The following is a 19,756-nucleotide window of genomic DNA, read 5'->3' on the forward strand; positions in this document are numbered from 1 at the left end:
TTTAGGATTTTCTATATATAAGATCATATCATCTGTATGTAGAGATTGTTTCTTTCTTTCCTACTTGAAAGTGAAAGTGAAAGTTGCTCAGTCATGTCCAACTCTTTGCAACCACATGGACTATACAGTCCTTGGAATTCTCCAGGCCAGAATACTGGAGTGGGTAGCTGTTCCCTTCTCCAGGGGATCTTCCCAACCCAGGGATCGAACCCAGGTCTCCACATTGCAAGCAGATTCTTTACCAGCTGAGCCACCAGGGACACCCATCCCTACTTGGATGCCTTTTTTTCTTTTTCTTGCCTAATTGCTCAAAATGGTCTTGTAAAAACACCAATCAATTCGTGTTACTTGTGACATTAAATCCTAAACACCAAAGTCCTTCCCAAGGCGTGGATGACCCTGCCTGTGCTGGTTCACATCTCTAGCCTCGTGGTTCACCTCTGCGCTAACACTGCGGCACTGTGCATTCCAACACCTCTGACCTCTTACTCCTCAGGGCCATCAGACCTGCAGTTCTTTTGATGTAAAAGACTGTTGCCCTCCCCTCTTCCTCTACTAAATTCCTATTTTTCCTTCAGCTTTCAATACCTTTTTTACAAATTTGCTATAATTTTTTACAAATTTGCTTTTTACAAATTTATTTACAAATACCTTTCCTGCCCTACTCTGCTTCTCAACAGGACACATACATAGGGTCATGGCCTTGTGTTTTGTGTGATTACATATTTATTGTCATTGTAGAGGGCTGTAGATTTTCTTTAGTTAAGCGTTTAGTTCTAGATGTGAAGGATCTTTTTATGAACTGACTTCTAAATGAAACAAATTAGTTAATGTTGTACAATATTAAAAATATGAAACAAATAAAAGTTTTTGGTCCTCCCTATGATAGCTATTTAGATCCTGAACATGAAATTATTATGACACTAAACATGAATACATAAATTATAATATCATCCAAAGGACAATAATCATATAGTTTGTAGTGTGTTGACTATTCTACTCCAGTGTGTAGGTAGAAAAAGTGGAAATGTCACAATTTCTCCCCCTTTGGTGGCTGGAGAGAAGAGGATTGTCAATTTAAATTCACAGCTACAAAGGCTTTTTGGTGGTGGTGAAAGGGACTTGCCAGACAAAAAAACCTGCCTCATTTGATGAACAGGGTCTGTAAGGATAACATTTTAAATTAGAGTCGTTACAGTTTCTCCACGTAGTGCCAGAATTAACCCTTGAAGACATACTCATCTTTGAGTACCACATAAACTTGGGAAACTTATAAGTGACAGAGTATGACAAACATAACTATTTATAAACAATGGATGCATTCTCTGAGAAAAAGCAGAGTGGTCATCAGTAAATATTTATTGGTCCTTATATATAATGATACCACCTTTGATGGGTTTACATTCTAGTTAAAGAGGCAAAAATGTTTTGAAATTGTTTTAAAGTATGTGTGTAAAGCATTAGGTATTAAATTAATATCACAGATAGTAAGTACTACAGGAGTATGCTTTAACCTTTGTTTTCCATTTTTAATCAATATTTTAGCCCAAATTATATTATTTTTAGGTTTCCTATAATTTTTTCAGTCATAGATCTCATAGCCTCTGCTATTCTCTATACTTTGTAAAGGTTTAATGTGGATCTTTGTCCTTACACATAAATAGATGGATAATTGTAACATCTAAGTTCTGTCTTTGGGAATTTTGCAGAATAAAATTTTCCTCATATGGATAGTTACCAAGAAAATACTTTTCATGGTCATACTTGTTCATAATTAATTTTATAATAGTTTGACTTGTCATAGAGAAGTTCATTTTAAGTAATAAAAGTATATGTAATTGTTTGCATTGAAAACAATATTATCAGAAATTGAGTTGTGATTTTTTTCTGAAAAAAAATTTGTATCCCTATACATGTATGCACATGCCCTCAAATGTGTATGTATGTATGAGATAAGAAAGAAGAAAGCCTTTTCTTATCACTAATTATGGGCTTTCCTTTGGCAGAGCTGCCTAGCAACACAACTACTCAATGGGAAAATTGTTGATGTTAATGGAATGAACTTAATTTTCTAGCACGCTCTGTGTCATAACCCATGTGTTGGGTTTTGTGACTAGACTGTGAAATTTGACAGCATGTGGCATTGCTGTGTCCACATATAGACGAGAAAGTCTGCAGTAGCTCCTCCTGAAGGAAGATCTGGGCCTGTGTTACACGGACACACAGGTGCTCTTCTCTCTTCTGAGTGACTCGCGTTAGTTACCTGAATTTTTTCAGCAGCAACACTGAACATTATAGAAATAACATTTTGAGTAATAAGTCAACCTTTTAGTATTCCAAAGTTTAGCATTTATTTTGTATGAAATTCTTAAAAATACTTAGTTGTGCTGAAAATTTTAAATTATGTCAGTTTTAAAAATGTGTTCAAACAGAAGACAACCCTTTATTCCATGGAAGTAAATTGGGTCGTTTGACAATTTAGTTCAGATTTGAGTACTTAATGATATCATGACAACCTATAAGTTAACTTATTGTCCAAAGTATATAAAGTATTTACAGGGGAGAACTTTTAAATAGTAGAGAGAAGACATAGGAATTACTCTTTCTGTTTTCTGACAAATCCTCTGTCCTGTGCTTGGCTTATCTAGCATATGCTCAGTAGAAATACAGACGTATTAGAATATGCCATTTTGTTGTTACTGCTGTTTAGTCGCTGTCGTGTCTAACTCTTTTGCAACCCCATGGGCTGTAGGCCTCCAGGATCCTCTGTATGTGGGATTTCCCAGGCAAGAATGCTGGAGTAGGTTGCCATCTCCTTCTCCAGGGGGTCTTCCTGATCCAAGAAGCAAACCCACGTCTCCTGCATGGGCAGGTGGATTCTTTACCACCGAGCCACCAGTGGAGCTGACAATATTCCATGGTTATAAATATTTTAATGCCATTGAATGGAGTTTAAGAAAGGCACAGGTGCAATCAGATATCCTTTATTCATGTATTCATGTCAAATTATTGAGTGTCTGTTCTGATACAGGCACTGCATAAGAAAATGCTTATTAAGCTCACATTTTAGTGTAAAATGAGGGAAAGGCAAGTACACAGTTATAATATAATTTGATAAATGTTCTGATAGAGGTTTATGCAATGTTCCATGCAAATACAATTAAAGGGGAAATAAATTCTGGGAGTAGTTCAGCTTAGTGGTGGCTTTAGAATAGAAATGTTGTAAGAAATGTCTGGTTCTTTTTCCTTTATCTTAAAATTTTTTAAATTTTTTATAGAAGTGTGGTTGACATATTATTTTTAGACATACAACATAGTGACTTGGCATTTGTATACATTACAAATTGATCACCATAATAAGCCTAGTAACTATCTGTCACTATACAAAGTTATTCCAGTTATTATTGACTGTATTCCCTGTGCTATACATTACATCCTCATGACTTATTTGTTTTATAACCAGAATCTTGTTCCTCTTAATAGTCTTCACCTATTTTGTTCAGCCCCCCACCCCTCTCCCCTCTGGTCTGTATCTATGAATCTATTGCTGTTTTGTTTGTCCATTTGTGGGGTTTTTTTTTTAAGATTCCACATATAAAGAAATCATTTGGTATTTTTTCCCTCTGAGGAAATGTCTGATTCTTAAAAGACAAAGAATTGGGAGAATGGGAAAAGCAAAAGTAAGCTTGAGCCATATGCACATGGTGATTAATGAGGAGCGGTTAGCTCCGCATGGCGGTGAACAGCTCTGGCAGGTCAGGCTAGCCTTAAGCAGCACGTGCTGTAGAGCGACGCCTGTGTGAACAGAGAGAACAGAAGTGAGACGTGTCAGTACCGTGACTTACATTATAATTACCCCATCTTGAATGCGTGTTCAGCTCCCTTGCCCTTCTCCCACTTCCCAGTGGTAATTACCTGACAAAACCTTAATCCTGGTTAAGTACAGCTGTCCACCAATTCTGTGCCTATGGTGTGTGCTTGAAAGTGGCTGGAGAAAAGCATGCAACCACGATAACTGGTTTTATTTAAATTCATGACCAAGAACCTCAAGAAAGTCCTTACTTTTCCTTGGCATTTATTTCTACTTCATTTCCCTAGTCCAATTTTCATCCATTCTCCTAGAAGACTTCTCATACCTCCTCTCTCTTCAAATCCCCACCTCTTCTGTCTCAGCTAATGTCTCTGAGTCCTGTTTCTGAAAAAAAGTAAAAGCTCTGAGAACAACCTCCCAAAGACACACACACACGTACTCCCACCACCACTTGTATTCCTCATACCTGCATCTGCACCAATATACTCAGCTCCCTTCCTCTTATTATGGATAAATTATCCATGCTTTTATTTATAACAAAACCAACCCTGCATTTGGACACTGAAACTCATTTCCCCTTGGTACTCAAAAGCAATGAAATTGTTAGTTTTTCCATCGTCAGTTTTCCTGTCTCTATTGGATCACTCCTCTCACTATACAAATGTGCTGTCATTTCTCTCATCTGAAAAAAAAGCAAAATAAAGTGAAACAAAAATCTTCCCTGATTGCTCATCGCCTCCAGCTACTGCCCCATTCCCCTATTCCCTGAGTTGGTGAAAGTTCTTTTTAAAAAATCTGTAGATATTTTTTCTAAGTCCTATCCTCCTGTTCTCTCTTGAACCTTCCTTAATGAGGCTTTTTCTCTGCCAACCTATCCCACTAAACTTATTTCATGTTGCTGAATCCGTTGGACCTTTCCCAGTTCTCGCCTTACTTTGTCTGTTTGGTCACTCAGTCACACCCTCTCTTGGATTCTCTCTCTTCACTTGGCTTCTAGGATACCATGCTTTCTGGTTTCCTTCTACCTTACTAGCTGGCACTCTCATTCACCTCTGCTGATTTCTCTTTATTTTCCTGTCTTACCCTGGAGCACCCCAAGATAAGCCATTGAACCTCTTTTTCCCCCCTGTTCTTGCCATTGGTGGTCTCGTTTATTCTCATGACTTTAAATACCATCTGTACACTGACACCTCCCAGATTTATGTTTGTCTTGTCTTTTTGGTCTTTCTGGACCTCTCCCTTCAACTCCAGGCTTGTGTACCTGGTCCAAACTCTTATTATTACCCTAGACCCATTTCCTGACCACTTTTAGGTTCCTAATTAAAGTACACATCAAACTTTTACTAATATATACATGTGAGCATGCCTTATCCCTCTTGTTCATATTATTTTCCTCTGTAGCACTTACCACCAATAACATACAATATAGTTTACTTTTTTTCGCCTCTGTCTCCCTTCACAAAAGCATAAGCACTGTAAGGACAGGGATTTGGGATTTTTTTTCATTCATGGCTGTATTCTTAGTCTTTAGAACCGTGCCTGCCACATAGTAGATGTTCAAGTAAATACTTGTAGGAGGGAAGGAAGGGAGGGAGGGAGGGATGGAGGGATAGAGAGAAGGGGAAGGAAAGAAGGGAGGGAGGGAGAGAGGAGAGAAGGAAGAAACTGTCAAAGGTGAAATCAGGAGGATTTTGGTGAGTGGCTAAATATGCAGGTTGAGTGAGAAGGAAGAATCAAGAATGACTGAGTTTGCAGGCTTTGGATAGTTTTAAGTATTGGTCTTCCAAGATGGCACTAGTGGTAAAGAAGTCTCCTGCCAATGCAAGAGACTCAAGAGATGCGGGTTTGATCCCTGAGTCAGGAAGACCCCCTGGAGGAGGGCATGGCAATCCACTCCGGTATTCTTGCCTGGAGAATCTCATGGACAGAGGAGCCTGATGGGCTATGGGCCATAGGGTCGCAAAGAGTTGGACACAACTGAAGTGACTTATCATGCATGGAAGTTAAGATCAGAAACACAGGAAGAATGTATAAGGTTGGAAATAAAGGGGACAGGTCAGAGAAGGATTTTTAAAGTGTATTTTTCTCCATAAGAATGTGCTAAGATGAGAGTCCTTAGCCAAGCATGAAACTAAACCAGAAGTCTTTGTTTATTTTTCTCCCAGTATTCTCTGATTGCAAGCGAGGTTATCAGCAGTGTCTTGGTCACTTACTTAGAGAGTGCCTGTTAGGTGCCAAGAACTGCTCTAGATGCTTTATGTACTTTATAGCCAGTTCTTACAACAGGTAGCTTTATTTCTGTTTTATAGATGAAGAAGCAGAGGCCCAGAGCTCAAACTATACCTTATAGCTACCAGGACCCAGGCTAGGTCTATTCCATTTCAAAGCCTTGTAAGCCTCATTGTTTTTTGGTTTATGAAAATTTAAATCAGGGCAGAGGATTTCAAAAAGTGATTCTTGAAATTTTATCATTTGAAAATTCTCCAGATTAGTTTGGATAGAAATACAAGACATACCACAGATTTTAAAATTGCACAATAATTGTGAATTAAAGTGATTTTTCCAACAGACATACATCATTTCTTATGTGCTTTTTATTACATAAATGACTTATTTCTCAGAAACATCCATTATAAATATCTTTTCAAAAACTAAAGGAAGCTTTAGTCCATGTAAATCTTATGCAGCTGTATGTAGAAATGATAGGTGCAATTCTGCTATAAAACTGTAGTTCAGACTTACACATCCAGCTTATACTTACACTCCCAACTTTTCTAAATAAAGTAAATCATTACATATGTAATCTCATCCACATAAGGTTCAATTTCTACTTAAGTAGTGAGTAATCAAAGTTGAATTTTCTAGTTAATTTGATTGAAACTGTCATCTTCATACAGTCACAACATTTCTAGCAAATTTACAGTTGAACTGTAGCTTCATTACAGATACAAAATTGGATCTCAGAAGTTAAAACAGCTCAGGTTAAGATAGGAGTTGGCAGCTCGTTGCTTGCATGCTGGGGTTGCATGTCAGAACATAATGTGTAACATCCCATCTCTGGCTTATCATCAGAGTCACGCTACAGTCACCGATGTTCTCTCAAGAGCAGTTTCAGATATCTTGTCTTCTCTAAGGCATTAGGGATTTGAGGGGTATATATTTAAGCACAGAGCTTCTCCTAACATTACTATGTTCCCACCAGTTTTAAGAAGAAAGTTAATACAAATGTTTCTTTAGGAACTGTCTTCCCTCTAGGCAATGATAGAAGGATATTTGTAAGTATACTTCCTTTTGCATTATTTATTTTATTTATTTGTATTTATTTATTTTATTTGTATTAGTTTATTAGTAGTTATTTATTATTACATTAATTGTATAATTTTATTAGTTATATTAGTTGTATTAGCTGATTGGTGCTGCTATAGCAAATTAACATAAATTTAGTGGCTTAAAACAAAACAAATATATTCTCCTACAGTTCTGTCTGAAGATTGGAAGTTTTTTGAAATGGGCTTTAGTGGGCTAAAATCAAGCTGTTGTCAGGGCTGTCTGTGTTTCTTCAAGGGGCTCTGAAAAAGAGTGCCTTTTCTTGAATAAGAAAAATAAAGTTATAGATACCAGAAAGGATACAAAATTATTATCAAATATAGGTATATAGAAACTCAAAGGAATTAACTGAAAACCATTAGAATTATAATTCAGTTAAATACCTGTTTACCAAATGAAATATTGAAATCATTTATTCTTTTAAATATGAGAAATAATCATTTGGTATATATAATGGAAAGTAAAGAGCCAGGCAACCGAAGTCCTTTATTCCCGAAGAGGATCTGGGCTGCACGTCCCAGTGGCCACTACAGACTGCCGCCATCTTAGTCCCCATCATTGTCATAATCTTCTGCAGGGCTTCCCTGCTTCTGCCCTTGCCCCGCTGTGGCCAGTTCTCTTCATAGTAACTAGAGGAATCCGTATAAAGTAAGTTAGATCGTTTGACTATTCTGCTGAACTTTGCAGTGGAGCTGCACTTCACTCCCAATGAAAGTCAAGATCCTGACAATGCCTTGCATAATTTGGCCTCTTTTCCTCTCTCACGTATCTCTTTCCACTCATCTGCTCCAGCCTCACTTGGTTTCTCCAGCACATCAGGCATACTTCTGCCTTAGCACCGCTGTGATTATTGGCTTTTCTGCCTGGCATGCTCTTCTCCCTGGTATCTAAATGTTAATGTCCTCAAGTTCTTTCAAGTCTTCCATCAGATGTTACCTTCTCAATGAAGTTCACCCTGATTGTTCTCTTTAAAATGGCAGTTGCCCTTCCTTACCCCCCCTCTACTTCGTTCCTGTAGCACTTACCAACCAATACGTTATATAATGTAATTATTTACAATGTTTGCTATTTATCTCCCCCCCCCCCCCCCACCGCCCCAATCAGGCTCCTTAAGGGAGGTTTTTGTTTGTCTCTTTGTCTGTTTCCTTTGTCATATCCCAAGCACCAGAGCACAGAGGGGTGAATCTGATTAGGAGTTGCAGAAGGTTGAATAAGTGTTGGTCAATCTTCGATCTGTAGGAGTCAGGTAGGAGTGACTAGGGAACGAGAAAGCCATCTTTCAAAAAGATAATGGCTGAGGATTTTCCAGAAATGAGGATGAACAAAATTTCACGGTGAAGACACATGGTGGTCTTAAGCCATAGAAGTAAAGACAAACCCAAAATTAAATATACTGGGGGGAAAGCTACAGAATATGGAATAAAATTTAAAGTAGTAGGAATAGTAGTAGTGACTGCAGCTAACATTGTAATAATACTCACCATGCGTTAGGCACTGCTTTAAGCACTTTATGTATATTAATTAAGTCCTACCGTAGACATTGAAGTAGGTGTTACTATTTTATATGTATGACATAGAGGAGAGGAGACTCTAAGAAGTCCAGTAACTTGCCTGGTATCACACATCTAGTAAGTGGTGGGGATATATTTTGGACTCCAGCAGTTTAGTTTCAAAATAAATTTCAGATGAGCTAATGATTTTATTACCAAATGATTTTATCAAATTGCTAAACAAAATTTCCTGATTTTGCCAGGAGGCCCTAGATTATCCTGTTGGTTGTTGTTTGGTTAGTCACAAAGTCATGACCGGCTCTTTGTGACCCCATGGACTGTAACTCACCAGTCTCCTCTGTGCATGGGATTTCCCGGGCAAGAATACTGCAGTGAGTTGCCATTTCCTTCTCCGGGGAATCTTCCCAACCCAGGGATCGAACCCAAGTCTCCTGCGCTGGCAGGCAGATTCTTTACCACTGAGCCACCTGGAATACGGTGGCAACATGCAAATCCAAAAATCTCAGCAACTTAACACAACAGAGGTTTATTTCTTGCTCATGGTCATATTCATCCCAGATAGGATGGGGACGTAGCTCTGTCATCCTCACTCCGGGACCCAGGTTAATGGCATGACCACGGTCTGGGACACTGATGGTTTCTGTGCAGAGGGAAAGAGGGACCCTGGTTGACTACTCTGGTTCTTAGAGCTTCCATTTGGAAACTTTCAAATGACACATACCTATTTCGTTGAGTAAAGAGCAAATCTCATGGCCACACCTAACACCAAAGTGGACAAAAAATATAAGCTGACATATGTTCTCTAAGGGAAAGAACCAGAAATATTTGATGATAAACACCATTTACTTCATAGTTTAGGTGAATATGTATAGTAGGCTGATAAATGTGGAAAGGGACTTTCCAAGTGTGAAAGTATTGGTAGATTTGAGCATATAAAAATTAAAAATATCTGTGTCAAAGATAATTAACAAATCATTGAGCAGAGCCATTTATAACATATAATTTGACCATAGGTTAGTGTCTTTAATATGTAAAAATTTAAACAAATCAGTAATTTAAAAAACATAAATTTTAAAGTGGACTAAGATGATGAAATGGAAAATAATGAGAGAAATACAAATGGAAAAGTGGTCAGCCTCATTAGTAACTAAAGCACGGTGCCATTTTTTTACCAATAAGATGATAATAAACCATTTTGATGAGAGTAAGAGAAAATGTGTACTATCTTACTGCTGTCCATGTTAAAAACAAAAGCAAAATATTTCTGAAAGGCAGTTTTGCTATGTGTGTGAATAATTTTAGATTTAAAATGCCCATCACTTTGACCAGACAGCTAGTCCAGTTTTAGAAATTTAAGTAAAGGTGTACATAAATATTTAGCTATAAAGAAGTCCACTGCAGCATTATTTGTAGCTGGGGAAAAGTGGAAATAATTAAATGTTCAACAATAAAAGGTTATATATTATTCATCTACACAGTGGAATATTCTGCAGCATTAAAAATGTGGGTAGAAAATACTTATTTTATAATATTGAAATAGAGTATAAGATAGTATGCATTATCCTATTTTGTTTGAAAATGTATATATGTATGTATAAGAACAATCTGAAAGGATATACATTAAAATATTAACACTGGTGGGATTGTAGGTGTTTTTTCTTTTCTTTGATTATCTGTATTTCTAACTTTTGCTGATTTTTGTCATAAGCATGTATTGCTCTGTAGTCTTTAAAGTGAGAATAAGTTAGTGGCAGTGGTCGGCATGCGCCTTGCCTTCGGGCCTGACTGGTGCCCAGTCTGCGTGAGTGTCCTGTTTCTAACGCTGGGCGCCGCCTCCTGTCTTGGAACCACGGTTCCTCTCTTCTCTCCTGCTGCTCGTCCAGGCCTACTTTGTGCCTGTGCTCTGTTAGCTGGGCTTCTGCCTTTTCTGTTATTCCCAAATTCTTTTCTCAGTGACTTTTTGTGAATCCCACATCTTCCAATACCAGGACCCAGATTTCCTATCACTAATCCCCTTCCTGGGGATTGGTCCCCTGTGCCAAAATCCCAAGCTGAAATCAGCAGTTCAGATCCTCTTACTGGACATCTTTGATTTTGACTGTCTCTCCTACCTGCCTTCACCTCCAGGTAGAGGGGTCAGGACACCCAGCTTCTAACATGTGCTGGACTGCCACTTGTTCTGCTGCTGCTAACCTCTTCTACATACTTTGAGTCGCCTTCCCCCCACCTCTGACATGCCCACTGCCAGCTGCCACATCCCAGCAATGAGCCGAGTTTGTTTCCTGAACTTTCCAAACTGCTATATGCCATGTAGTTACCAAGGGTCCCGCCTCTACATTCTTTATTAAATTTCTCCCAGTTGGTTCTTTTTTCCAGATAGAAAATACACTAATCAACTGGGTAATACAGAATCAACTGGTAGGTAGCAGCTAGCGTTTTCTCCTGTTGTCCAAGGTTTCGGTGACCTAACAGTGAGAAACCTCTGGATGAACTTGGGCCATGGCACTTGGTTCTCTGCTGTAACACTTCCCACAGGTGTCCAGTAGAGGGCGCGCTGCCCATTGGCACGTACTGTACTGAGCCTGAGGGCGTCGATCTGCCTCAGTACCTCATACGCAGACATAGCAATGAATTGCCTGTTATAAAATAGTGCTTAATTGTTTGTTTTTTTCCAATGTTGTACCCAGGTATTACTTTGTTTTTCCCGAGATACATCTGTATTGAGTCATTTTGCATACAACAGTGCTTCACCACCGAAATCATACATAAGAGGTAAACTTTACTTAATTAAAGGAAGTATTCTTTAGCACTTACATAATCATACCAAGACTGCTCATTTTATAGCATATATTATGTTGTCAAAGTTTTTTATTGTAAATTATTTAAAAAGATGTCTCTCAAGTTATTGTAACCATCCTTTTACTCGCAAGCAACTTGTCACAAATCACCGGAAAGTGGATCCCCAAAACAGCGTTTAAAGTTACCTTCTTTATTTTTCCTGTTTGCTCTATCCTCTGTTGCAGTTTTTGTCATATATGTTGATTTTTATTCCCCCTTCTCACTATGACTTTATCATTTGAATTTGCTTTTTCTACCTTTTTTTGCCTTCTTTATTCCTTCTCTCAATGTTACACCACACTCAAAAGTTTGATATAATTTATATGCAATTAGCATTCTGATTTCTGTTTAGTGCTTTCTTATCTTTATCACTAGCTGCCTACAAGGTAATGCTATTTCAGTATCTTGCTGTCACCTGACAACTAAGCTAATTGTCAGCTAAAAGACTTTCCCCTGATTTCTCATTTTTATTAAGTAGTGAATTCCCAACACTGAAAGCCTGTAAACCTATTGTGTATGGTTTTTCTGCTGTTCCCATAAAGAAAGAAGCTGTTTGCCTGTATCTCCTAAGTCCGACTGTCTGCGTGATTCCCACACCCCTTGCCCTAAGACAGGCTCACATTCCCAGTGCTAGGATCAGGCTCCCCCCAAACTTGGGGGCTCTCTCAGTTACACTGCTTCTACACTGAATTGATAGAAACATTTGGTTTGCTTGTTTGTTTCTTTAACATCATCTGCCGAAAACTGATTGTAGAGCTTAATTATCTAAGGGACTCACCTCTAAAGTCAGCCAGGATTTTAAGGCCCTGTCTTAACCTATCTAACTTTGGCTCCCTGTTTATTCCACATTACCGCATATTCACTCTAAATCTCTATATATTCCCTGCACAAAAGGAAGGACTCCTTTTCCTTCACCCCCAAAATCATAGGTTCTTGAAGAACTAGTCTATATCTCACAGTATCAGAAAAACAGATTATTTCCTTCTATGTGGGGAAAAACCCAGTTCTTTCCTACTGTATTTCCCAGTAGTGTGTTTACTACTCACACAAAACACTTCACTTCTGACACTTTGTTTACATGTATGTGGGAGTTTTGCCACATACATGTGGCAAGTCTTGGCACCACCTGGGTATCCTACGGTTGAACTCAATTCTAATACTGTCTACCTAGAGATGGTGACAGATCCCATAGATTAGGGACTCAGTCCCACAATACTGCCCCCCTCCACATGTACACACACACACACACACACACACACACACACACTCTCACACACTCTTCAGACACCAGTCACAAGCATAGGTTGTCGCCTGTGCTTCTGACCAACTGGCTATAGGTTGGAGGTTCCAACAAACCCCTCTTTGGGTTTGATTAATTTTCTAGGGTGGCCCACAGAACTCAGGGAAACATGTACTTATATTTACCAGCTTGTTAAAGGATATGATAAAGAATACAAATGAACAACCAGATGAAGAGATACATAGAGCTAGCTCTGGGAGGGTCATGAGAACCTAAGTTTCTGTCCTGTGGAATTGGGATGTGTTATCTTCCCACTGTTGACCTGTTTGCCCACCTGAAAGCTCTTTGAACCCCATACTATTGGGGTTTAAGTCTTCTCACATTTTTTGAAAGTCGCTTAGTTATGTCTGCCTCTTTGCAACCCCATGGACTGTAGCCCCATGGACTGTAGGCTCCTCTGTCCATGGAATTTTCCAGGCAAGAATACTGGAGTGGGTAGCCATTCCCTTCTCCAGGAGATCTTCCCAACGTGAGGATCAAACCCAGGTCTCCCACATTGCTGACGGATTCTTTACCGTCTGAGCCACCAGGGAAGCCTACATAGGCATAATCAATTATTAAATACCATTTCCAGTCCTTCTAGAGTATCGGGAGTAAGACTGAAAATTCCAAGCTTCTAATCATGGCTTGGTCTTTCTGGTGACAAGCCCCCATTCAGGAGCCCACTCAGGTCACCCCAATAGAATAAAAGATACTCTTAATGCTAGTTTCATTTAGGAATTGACAAGGGTTTCAGAAGCCTTGTATCAGGGACAGCATCAAAGACAAATACTAGCATAAGAGATGCTCCTAGTGCTCTTATCAAACCTAGGAAATATTAAGGATTTCAGGAGCTCTGTGCCAGCAACCAGGGGCAGAGACCAATTATACATTCTCTGTTATCTCTTACTCACCAAGTCCACTAATCTCTCATCAATTTCCCTCTCCTCTAAACCTCTAAAATACTTAAAGCCTGTGCCAGAAAATTCAGCAAACATATCTTAATGTTCCCTGTTTTAGTCTGGATTATAAGCCCTATGGTTCAAGGACCAGGTTACATCTATTCTTTTGCCTCTTGGCACCTAGCCCAGTATTGAGTAGTCAGCAGGTATTCTCTATCATCCATCCCTCTAGATACCTATCAACCTAGCATCTATCTGTCATTTCATTTTCTTCTTACTCACAAGATCAATCCTTGTTGTCTGCACCTTAACCTAAACTGCTTATCCAGTTCTCCATTTTTTCTCTGCCACCATTCCCAACAAGAACTACAAAAATTGTTTTAATTAAAATCTTGCCTTAAAGTCAAATGCAAAAATGCATATGTCTTTTCAGTAGACTCAACAGTGTTGGAAAAACTGTCAAGATAAACATTACCTACTTTTTCATACTTCAGTGGAAGGTGGGAAAAACCTCAGACCTTTAAACATTTTGAGGAAAAAAATTTTAAACTCCTTTAAACATTTAGTTATGGTGAATATACTTTAATTTTCTGAGACAATAGTGATTTCAAATATTTTTTCTGTGACTCAGACAATAAAGAATCTGCCTACAGTGCAGGAGACCCAGATTTGATCCCTGGGTCAGGAAGATCCCCTAGAGAGGGGAATAGCAACCCACTCCAGTGTTCTTGCCTGGAGAATCCCATAGACAGAGGAGCCTGGCGGGCTGTGGTCCATAGAGTCACCAAGAGTTGGACATGACTAAGCAACTTTCACACTTCAGACCATATTAATTGTTTAAGGACTCAGAAAATATGACCACTGTTCAGTGATAGATATTTAATTTAAACTCTTCTGCCCATTGCATAAAAATGGTAAACTAATGAGGTATTACAAAGCTTAGATTTACTTTAAAGACAAAAATAAAATTACTTATAATTAATACAGCAATTCTGTGCTTACAAATAGATGCTGCTCTTCCTAAGTGCTTAAGGAGCTTGAAAACGTTTTTTAAATTATTTGCATTACTTACCTTGTACTTAAGTTTTCATTATTAACCTTCACTGATGAAAGGATTTGCTGATACCAAAAGATTGGCTGGCATATTTTCAAATTAATTTCTTATCATGAAATGAAAGGAGAGTGTACTATACTAGTTTTTAAAATTCCATTAATTATTAGTATATTCACAAAATTAGTTAATTTTTAAAGTTTTTCCTATTTTATTTAATAATATTGGAACTCTGTGTGTTTTTTCTCTTACAGGAAAACTAGGACTAGAAGAATATGCTGTCTTTTATCCACCAAATGGTAAGAGTAATGTTATTGCTTCCTCTAGTGGGAAATAGGAAAATTACAACTTTTATAATAGGAATGTGACTTTATTATTCTCTGTCTTTAAATGAACAATAATTTATCATCTAAAATAAACCTTCTGTAGAATAACTATTCTAATGAATTTTTCCATATTTGGGGTAGGTTTGTGCTGAACTGTGCATAGCCTTTCTGATTTCCCTTGAGACCAGTAAGAGTATTTGTGAGCAAGCTAAGAAGACTCAGGTGTCTCAGTGCAGGGCACTTAGCTTCCCTCTGAAGGACACTAACTCGTCTGTCCCGTACCGTCCTGTGATTTTACTGGAGCAGCGCCCTAATGAGTGGATTGCCATGTGTTGCACTTTGTTGTTCTCATGATTTGACAAGTGTGGTGGTGGCGGTGGTGATTTAGTCGCTAGGTCGTGTCTGACTCTTGAGATCCCGTGGACTGTAGCCTGCCAGGCTCCTCTGTCTATGGGATTCTCCAGGTGAGAATACTGGAGTGGGTTGCCATTTCCTTCTCCAGAGGATTTTCCCCACCCAGGAATCAAACCCAGGTCTCCTGCCTTGCAGGCAGATTCTTTACCGACTGAGCTAGGAGGGAAGCCTCTTGACAAGTGTAGTATTTATGAAATCAAAAATATTTCAAGAAATGTAACTCCAAAAATGTGTATTTTGGTTAAAGTAATCAAATGTATGATGACCTCCTTTTGAAATTCTTAGTTTTAAAGATATGCTTCTTGGAAAAGCACTATATAGCAGTCCTTATTATGATAATATAAAGTGGCATCCTGAAGAAGTTCTTTTACTCCAGCAGAGTTAAGAACATGGGCTTTGTAATCCTGTAGACCTGGGTTCAGGTCCCAGTTCTTTCAGCTCACCCTATCACCTTGGGTAAGTTATGCATTTCGCCAGACTTCAGATTCGTCGTCTGTAGCACATGGGTAACAGACTAAAGGAGATACACGTAGGAATCAGCACAGCGCTGGCTGTGTAGTGAGTGCCCAACAAACGCGACTTACACGCTGCGCTTAGCTTCTTCAGGGACCAGCCCCGTGAAACTCACGGACGGTGCCGGGAGGGTGCAAGGCTGTCTCCTTGTGCCTCTCAGGGTGCTGTCCCACTTCTGTCCCAGGCCACCCGCCTCTGCTCCTCCTGAGTGCTGGCGTTCCAGGGGCCCACCCCACCCTCGTTCTGCTGCTCTTCTTTTTTTCCCCAGGGTAGCTCTATTTTTCAATCATTTTCCTAGGACTGAAGAATTGATGCTTTTGAACTGTGTTGTTGGAGAAGACTCTTGAGAGTCCTCTGGACTGCAAGGAGATCCAACCAGTCCATCCTAAAGATCAGTCCTGGGTGTTCACTGGAAGGACTGATGCTGAAGCTGAAACTCCAATACTTTGGCCACATGATGTGAAGAGTTGACTCATTTGAAAAGACCCTGATGCTGGGAGGGATTGGGGGCAGGAGGAGAAGGGGACGACAGAGGATGAGATGGTTGGATGGCATCACCGACTCGATGGACATGGGTTTAAGTAAACTCCGGGACTTGGTGATGGACAGGGAGGCCTAGCGTGCTGCAATTCATGGGGTCGCAAAGAGTCAGACACGACTGAGCGACTGAACTGAGCTGAACTGAGACAGGCTTTTCTAGCCTTGTTCTGTTTTTTGCAGTGCCGTCTGAGTTATATATCTAAAAGGAAAAGCTTAAATTTGTCATTTTCTCCCTAAAGTTTTCTTAATGGCTCCACATTTCTTTATAAGCAATATCCAAGCCTCTCAGCAAGCATAAGACGGTCCCTCTTGACTCTGGCCCCTATTCAGTCTAACTTCTAACTTAATTTCTCACAATTTCCTATTTTACTTTTTTAAAAATCACAAAATATCAAGTTAGTAATTCTTTACACAAGCATACTCTCACAGAAGCAGTCTGCTGCTTCCTGCCTCCTTACCTCTCCTGTTCCTGTGATTGCAGTAGCCCACTCAACCTTTCTTCACCTGGCTGTCCTCCAGGTCAGCTCAGGCATGATCCTCTTCAGGAAACTCTCCCTGGACCCCCAGGTGAGGTTAAGGGCCCTTCTTCTAGACTCTCATAGTACCCACTGTGAAAATCTTTCCTATCTCTTATTATATTTTCTTGGCATTGGTTGTTTATGCTTTATCAGCCCCTCTACATTGCAGGCCTTGTGAGGTTCAGGACTGTAGCATTCACTTTTGTTCCTCCAGGATCTCGATTTAGTAGGACTTTAAGGAGCATTTAAAAAGCCAAATTAGAGGCTTTTAAATTTTAACATGTATGTGTAACCTTTGTTACATCTATCTTCCCAGAAACTTAATTTTATAGTTATATAAGGATTGAGAAATAAAAAATAATTATCTCTGAAGGGCCAAATGAGATGTCCATGGAATCAAGTTCCTTTCCTCTATTCATAGAAGAGGTTTTCCAAGTTAGTTTACCATATATTAGCTTTTATTTGACACACATGCCTAACAAACTTGGTTTACGGGTTTTTATACCCCTGTAAAAAAATAAAGAAGAAGAGTGAAAAGAAGCTGATATAGATTGGAGAATGACTAACACCAGTAGAAGTGAAAATCAGAGACCTCACAAAGGAAAACAGAAAAGCAATAAAACAGCATATAAGAAAGCACACCCGTGAATCAGTCTGGGACCATTTAATGTAAAAGCCAATAGCCCTCTTCCCTTTAAAAAAGCATCATTTGTAGCACATTATACGGTAATTTGAGACTTTTATGATGAGCTTAAGGCCCCGAGAAGTAAAACACTGACAGCAACAGCAGTGACAGCGGTCACCAGTGTCCGCTCACACCCCACGCGGGGCCGTGTAGGGGCGCGCTCAGCACACTACAGGCGTCCATTCACTGAATCCTGAGGAGAACCTGCTCAGGCAGCCACTAGCGTCACCCCACTCACAGATGGAGGGGCTGAGGCACAGGCTGCTAACCTGCCCAGCTGGTGCGTGGCAAAGCCAGGCTTTGAATGCAGGCTCTTTGACTTCAGAAGCAGTATTTACTTATTTTTTTTAATTTTATTTATTTATTTTTGGCTGTGCTGGGTCTTCATTGCTGTGTGGGCTTTTTTTTTTCTAGTTGTCGCAAGTGGGAGCTGCTCTCAAGTTGCCGTGTGTAGGCTTCTCATTGCAGTGGCTTCTCTTGTTGCAGAGCGCAGACTCTAGGTGCTTCAGTAGTTAGAGCGCATAGAGAAACTGGCCCACGGGCTTAGTTGCTCTGGAGCATGTGGGATCTTCCCAGGCCAGGGATTGAGCCCTGTCCTCCCGCATTGGCAGGCAGGTTCTTTACCACTGAGCCACCGGGGAAGTGCCAGAAGCAATAATCTTAATTACCACGTCCTACTACCTCAGAACAATGTTACTGAATTCATCGAGTATCTTTTAGAAAAGTAAGGAGTTTATATATTGAAAAGGTGTGTTTGTTAGTCACTCAGTTGTGTCCTATTCTTTGTGACCCCATGGACTGTAGCCAGTCAGGCTCCTCTGTCCATGGAATTCTCCAGGCAAGAATACTGGGGTGGATTGCCATTCCCTTCTCCAGAGGATCTTTGAGACCCAGAGATCTAACCCAGGTCTCCTGCACGCAGGCAGATTCTTTACCATCACCATCTGAGCCACCAGGGAAGCCCCATTGAAAAGGTGGTTGTTCAGTTGCTCAGTCGTGTCTGACTCTTTGTGACCCCATGGACTGCAGCACGCCAGGCTTCCCTGTCCTTCACCATCCCCCAGAGCTTGCTCAAACTTATGCCCATTGAGTCGGTGATGCCATCTGACCATCTCATCCTCTGTCATCCCCATCTCCTCCTGCCTTCAGTCTTTCCCAGGATCAGGGTCTTTCCCAGCGTCAGGGTCAGCATCAGGGATTGAACCTACTCTCCTGCATTGCAGGCCGACTCTTTTACTGTCTGAGCCACCAGGGAACTGAGATTGAAAAGGTATGTGTATGTCTTAGGTTCTAGAAACAGTCTCATCCAGAAAAACAAAAATAGCTTAATGCTTAATGAAGTAAACTCACTGCTGTTCATAACCTTAATACTTAAGGATCACTTCTTTAATCAGGTTGCTTTAGAACCTTACCAGAATCAGAGAGGACTCTTCTCTGAGGATTGAGTCTGAAATTTCAGATGCAAAGAGACAGGGAACACTCAGTCACTGTCTGTTTACTCCTAAGGCAATACTAAGCAACATTTTAATATTATCCGCCCTGTTTTTCAACCTCTGCCAAAGACAGGATCACTTTGAACTCTCAAGGATGCCTCTGCCACCGCCACCACCACCAAAGGTGGCCTGGCGTCATGGTCACAGGGCCTCACCCAGAGAGCTTTGCCTGCAGCTCACAGACACACCCTCCATCCCTGACCTGGCAGGCGCTCAGAAGGGGGCAGAGGTTTGCTCACTCGCTTCCCCTCCTGTGGTCTCCTTTCTGAGGATGGAAATAGATAACAGGCCCCTGTGGCGCTGGATGTCCCAGTGGAAAGACTTTCTCTAGGAGGTTCATCAGACAACTAGTGAGCAAAGCTTTCTGAGCTGAAGGAGACTCATCATGGGAAATTTTTAAGCCTTTCTTTTTATTTTTAGTTCAACATGTGTAACTTGTCCCTGTTCATTTAATGAATACTTATTTGGCCCTGTTCTGGATTCCTCTTCTAGGTGGGTGAGCCACAGTAAAGGGCACATATAAAGTCCCTGCTATCAAGGACCTCACA

At 40.1% G+C, this 19,756-nt stretch overlaps 1 protein-coding gene across 4 annotated transcripts in view; it reads left to right on the plus strand.

Moving 5' to 3' along the window:
* Positions 1-19,756, plus strand: part of TBC1D19 (TBC1 domain family member 19) — a 166,141-nt gene that overhangs the window by 116,495 nt on the left and 29,890 nt on the right. For all 4 annotated transcript variants that reach the window (XM_043871116.1, XM_043871115.1, XM_043871118.1 and 1 more), the window contains 2 exons: positions 11,337-11,421; positions 14,974-15,018. In XM_043871116.1, the coding sequence (XP_043727051.1) occupies positions 11,337-11,421; positions 14,974-15,018 (130 nt within the window). The remainder of the gene's footprint in view (positions 1-11,336; positions 11,422-14,973; positions 15,019-19,756) is intronic.

The sequence above is a fragment of the Cervus elaphus genome, chromosome 17 (genome assembly GCF_910594005.1).
Source record: "Cervus elaphus chromosome 17, mCerEla1.1, whole genome shotgun sequence".
NCBI lineage: Eukaryota > Metazoa > Chordata > Mammalia > Artiodactyla > Cervidae > Cervus > Cervus elaphus.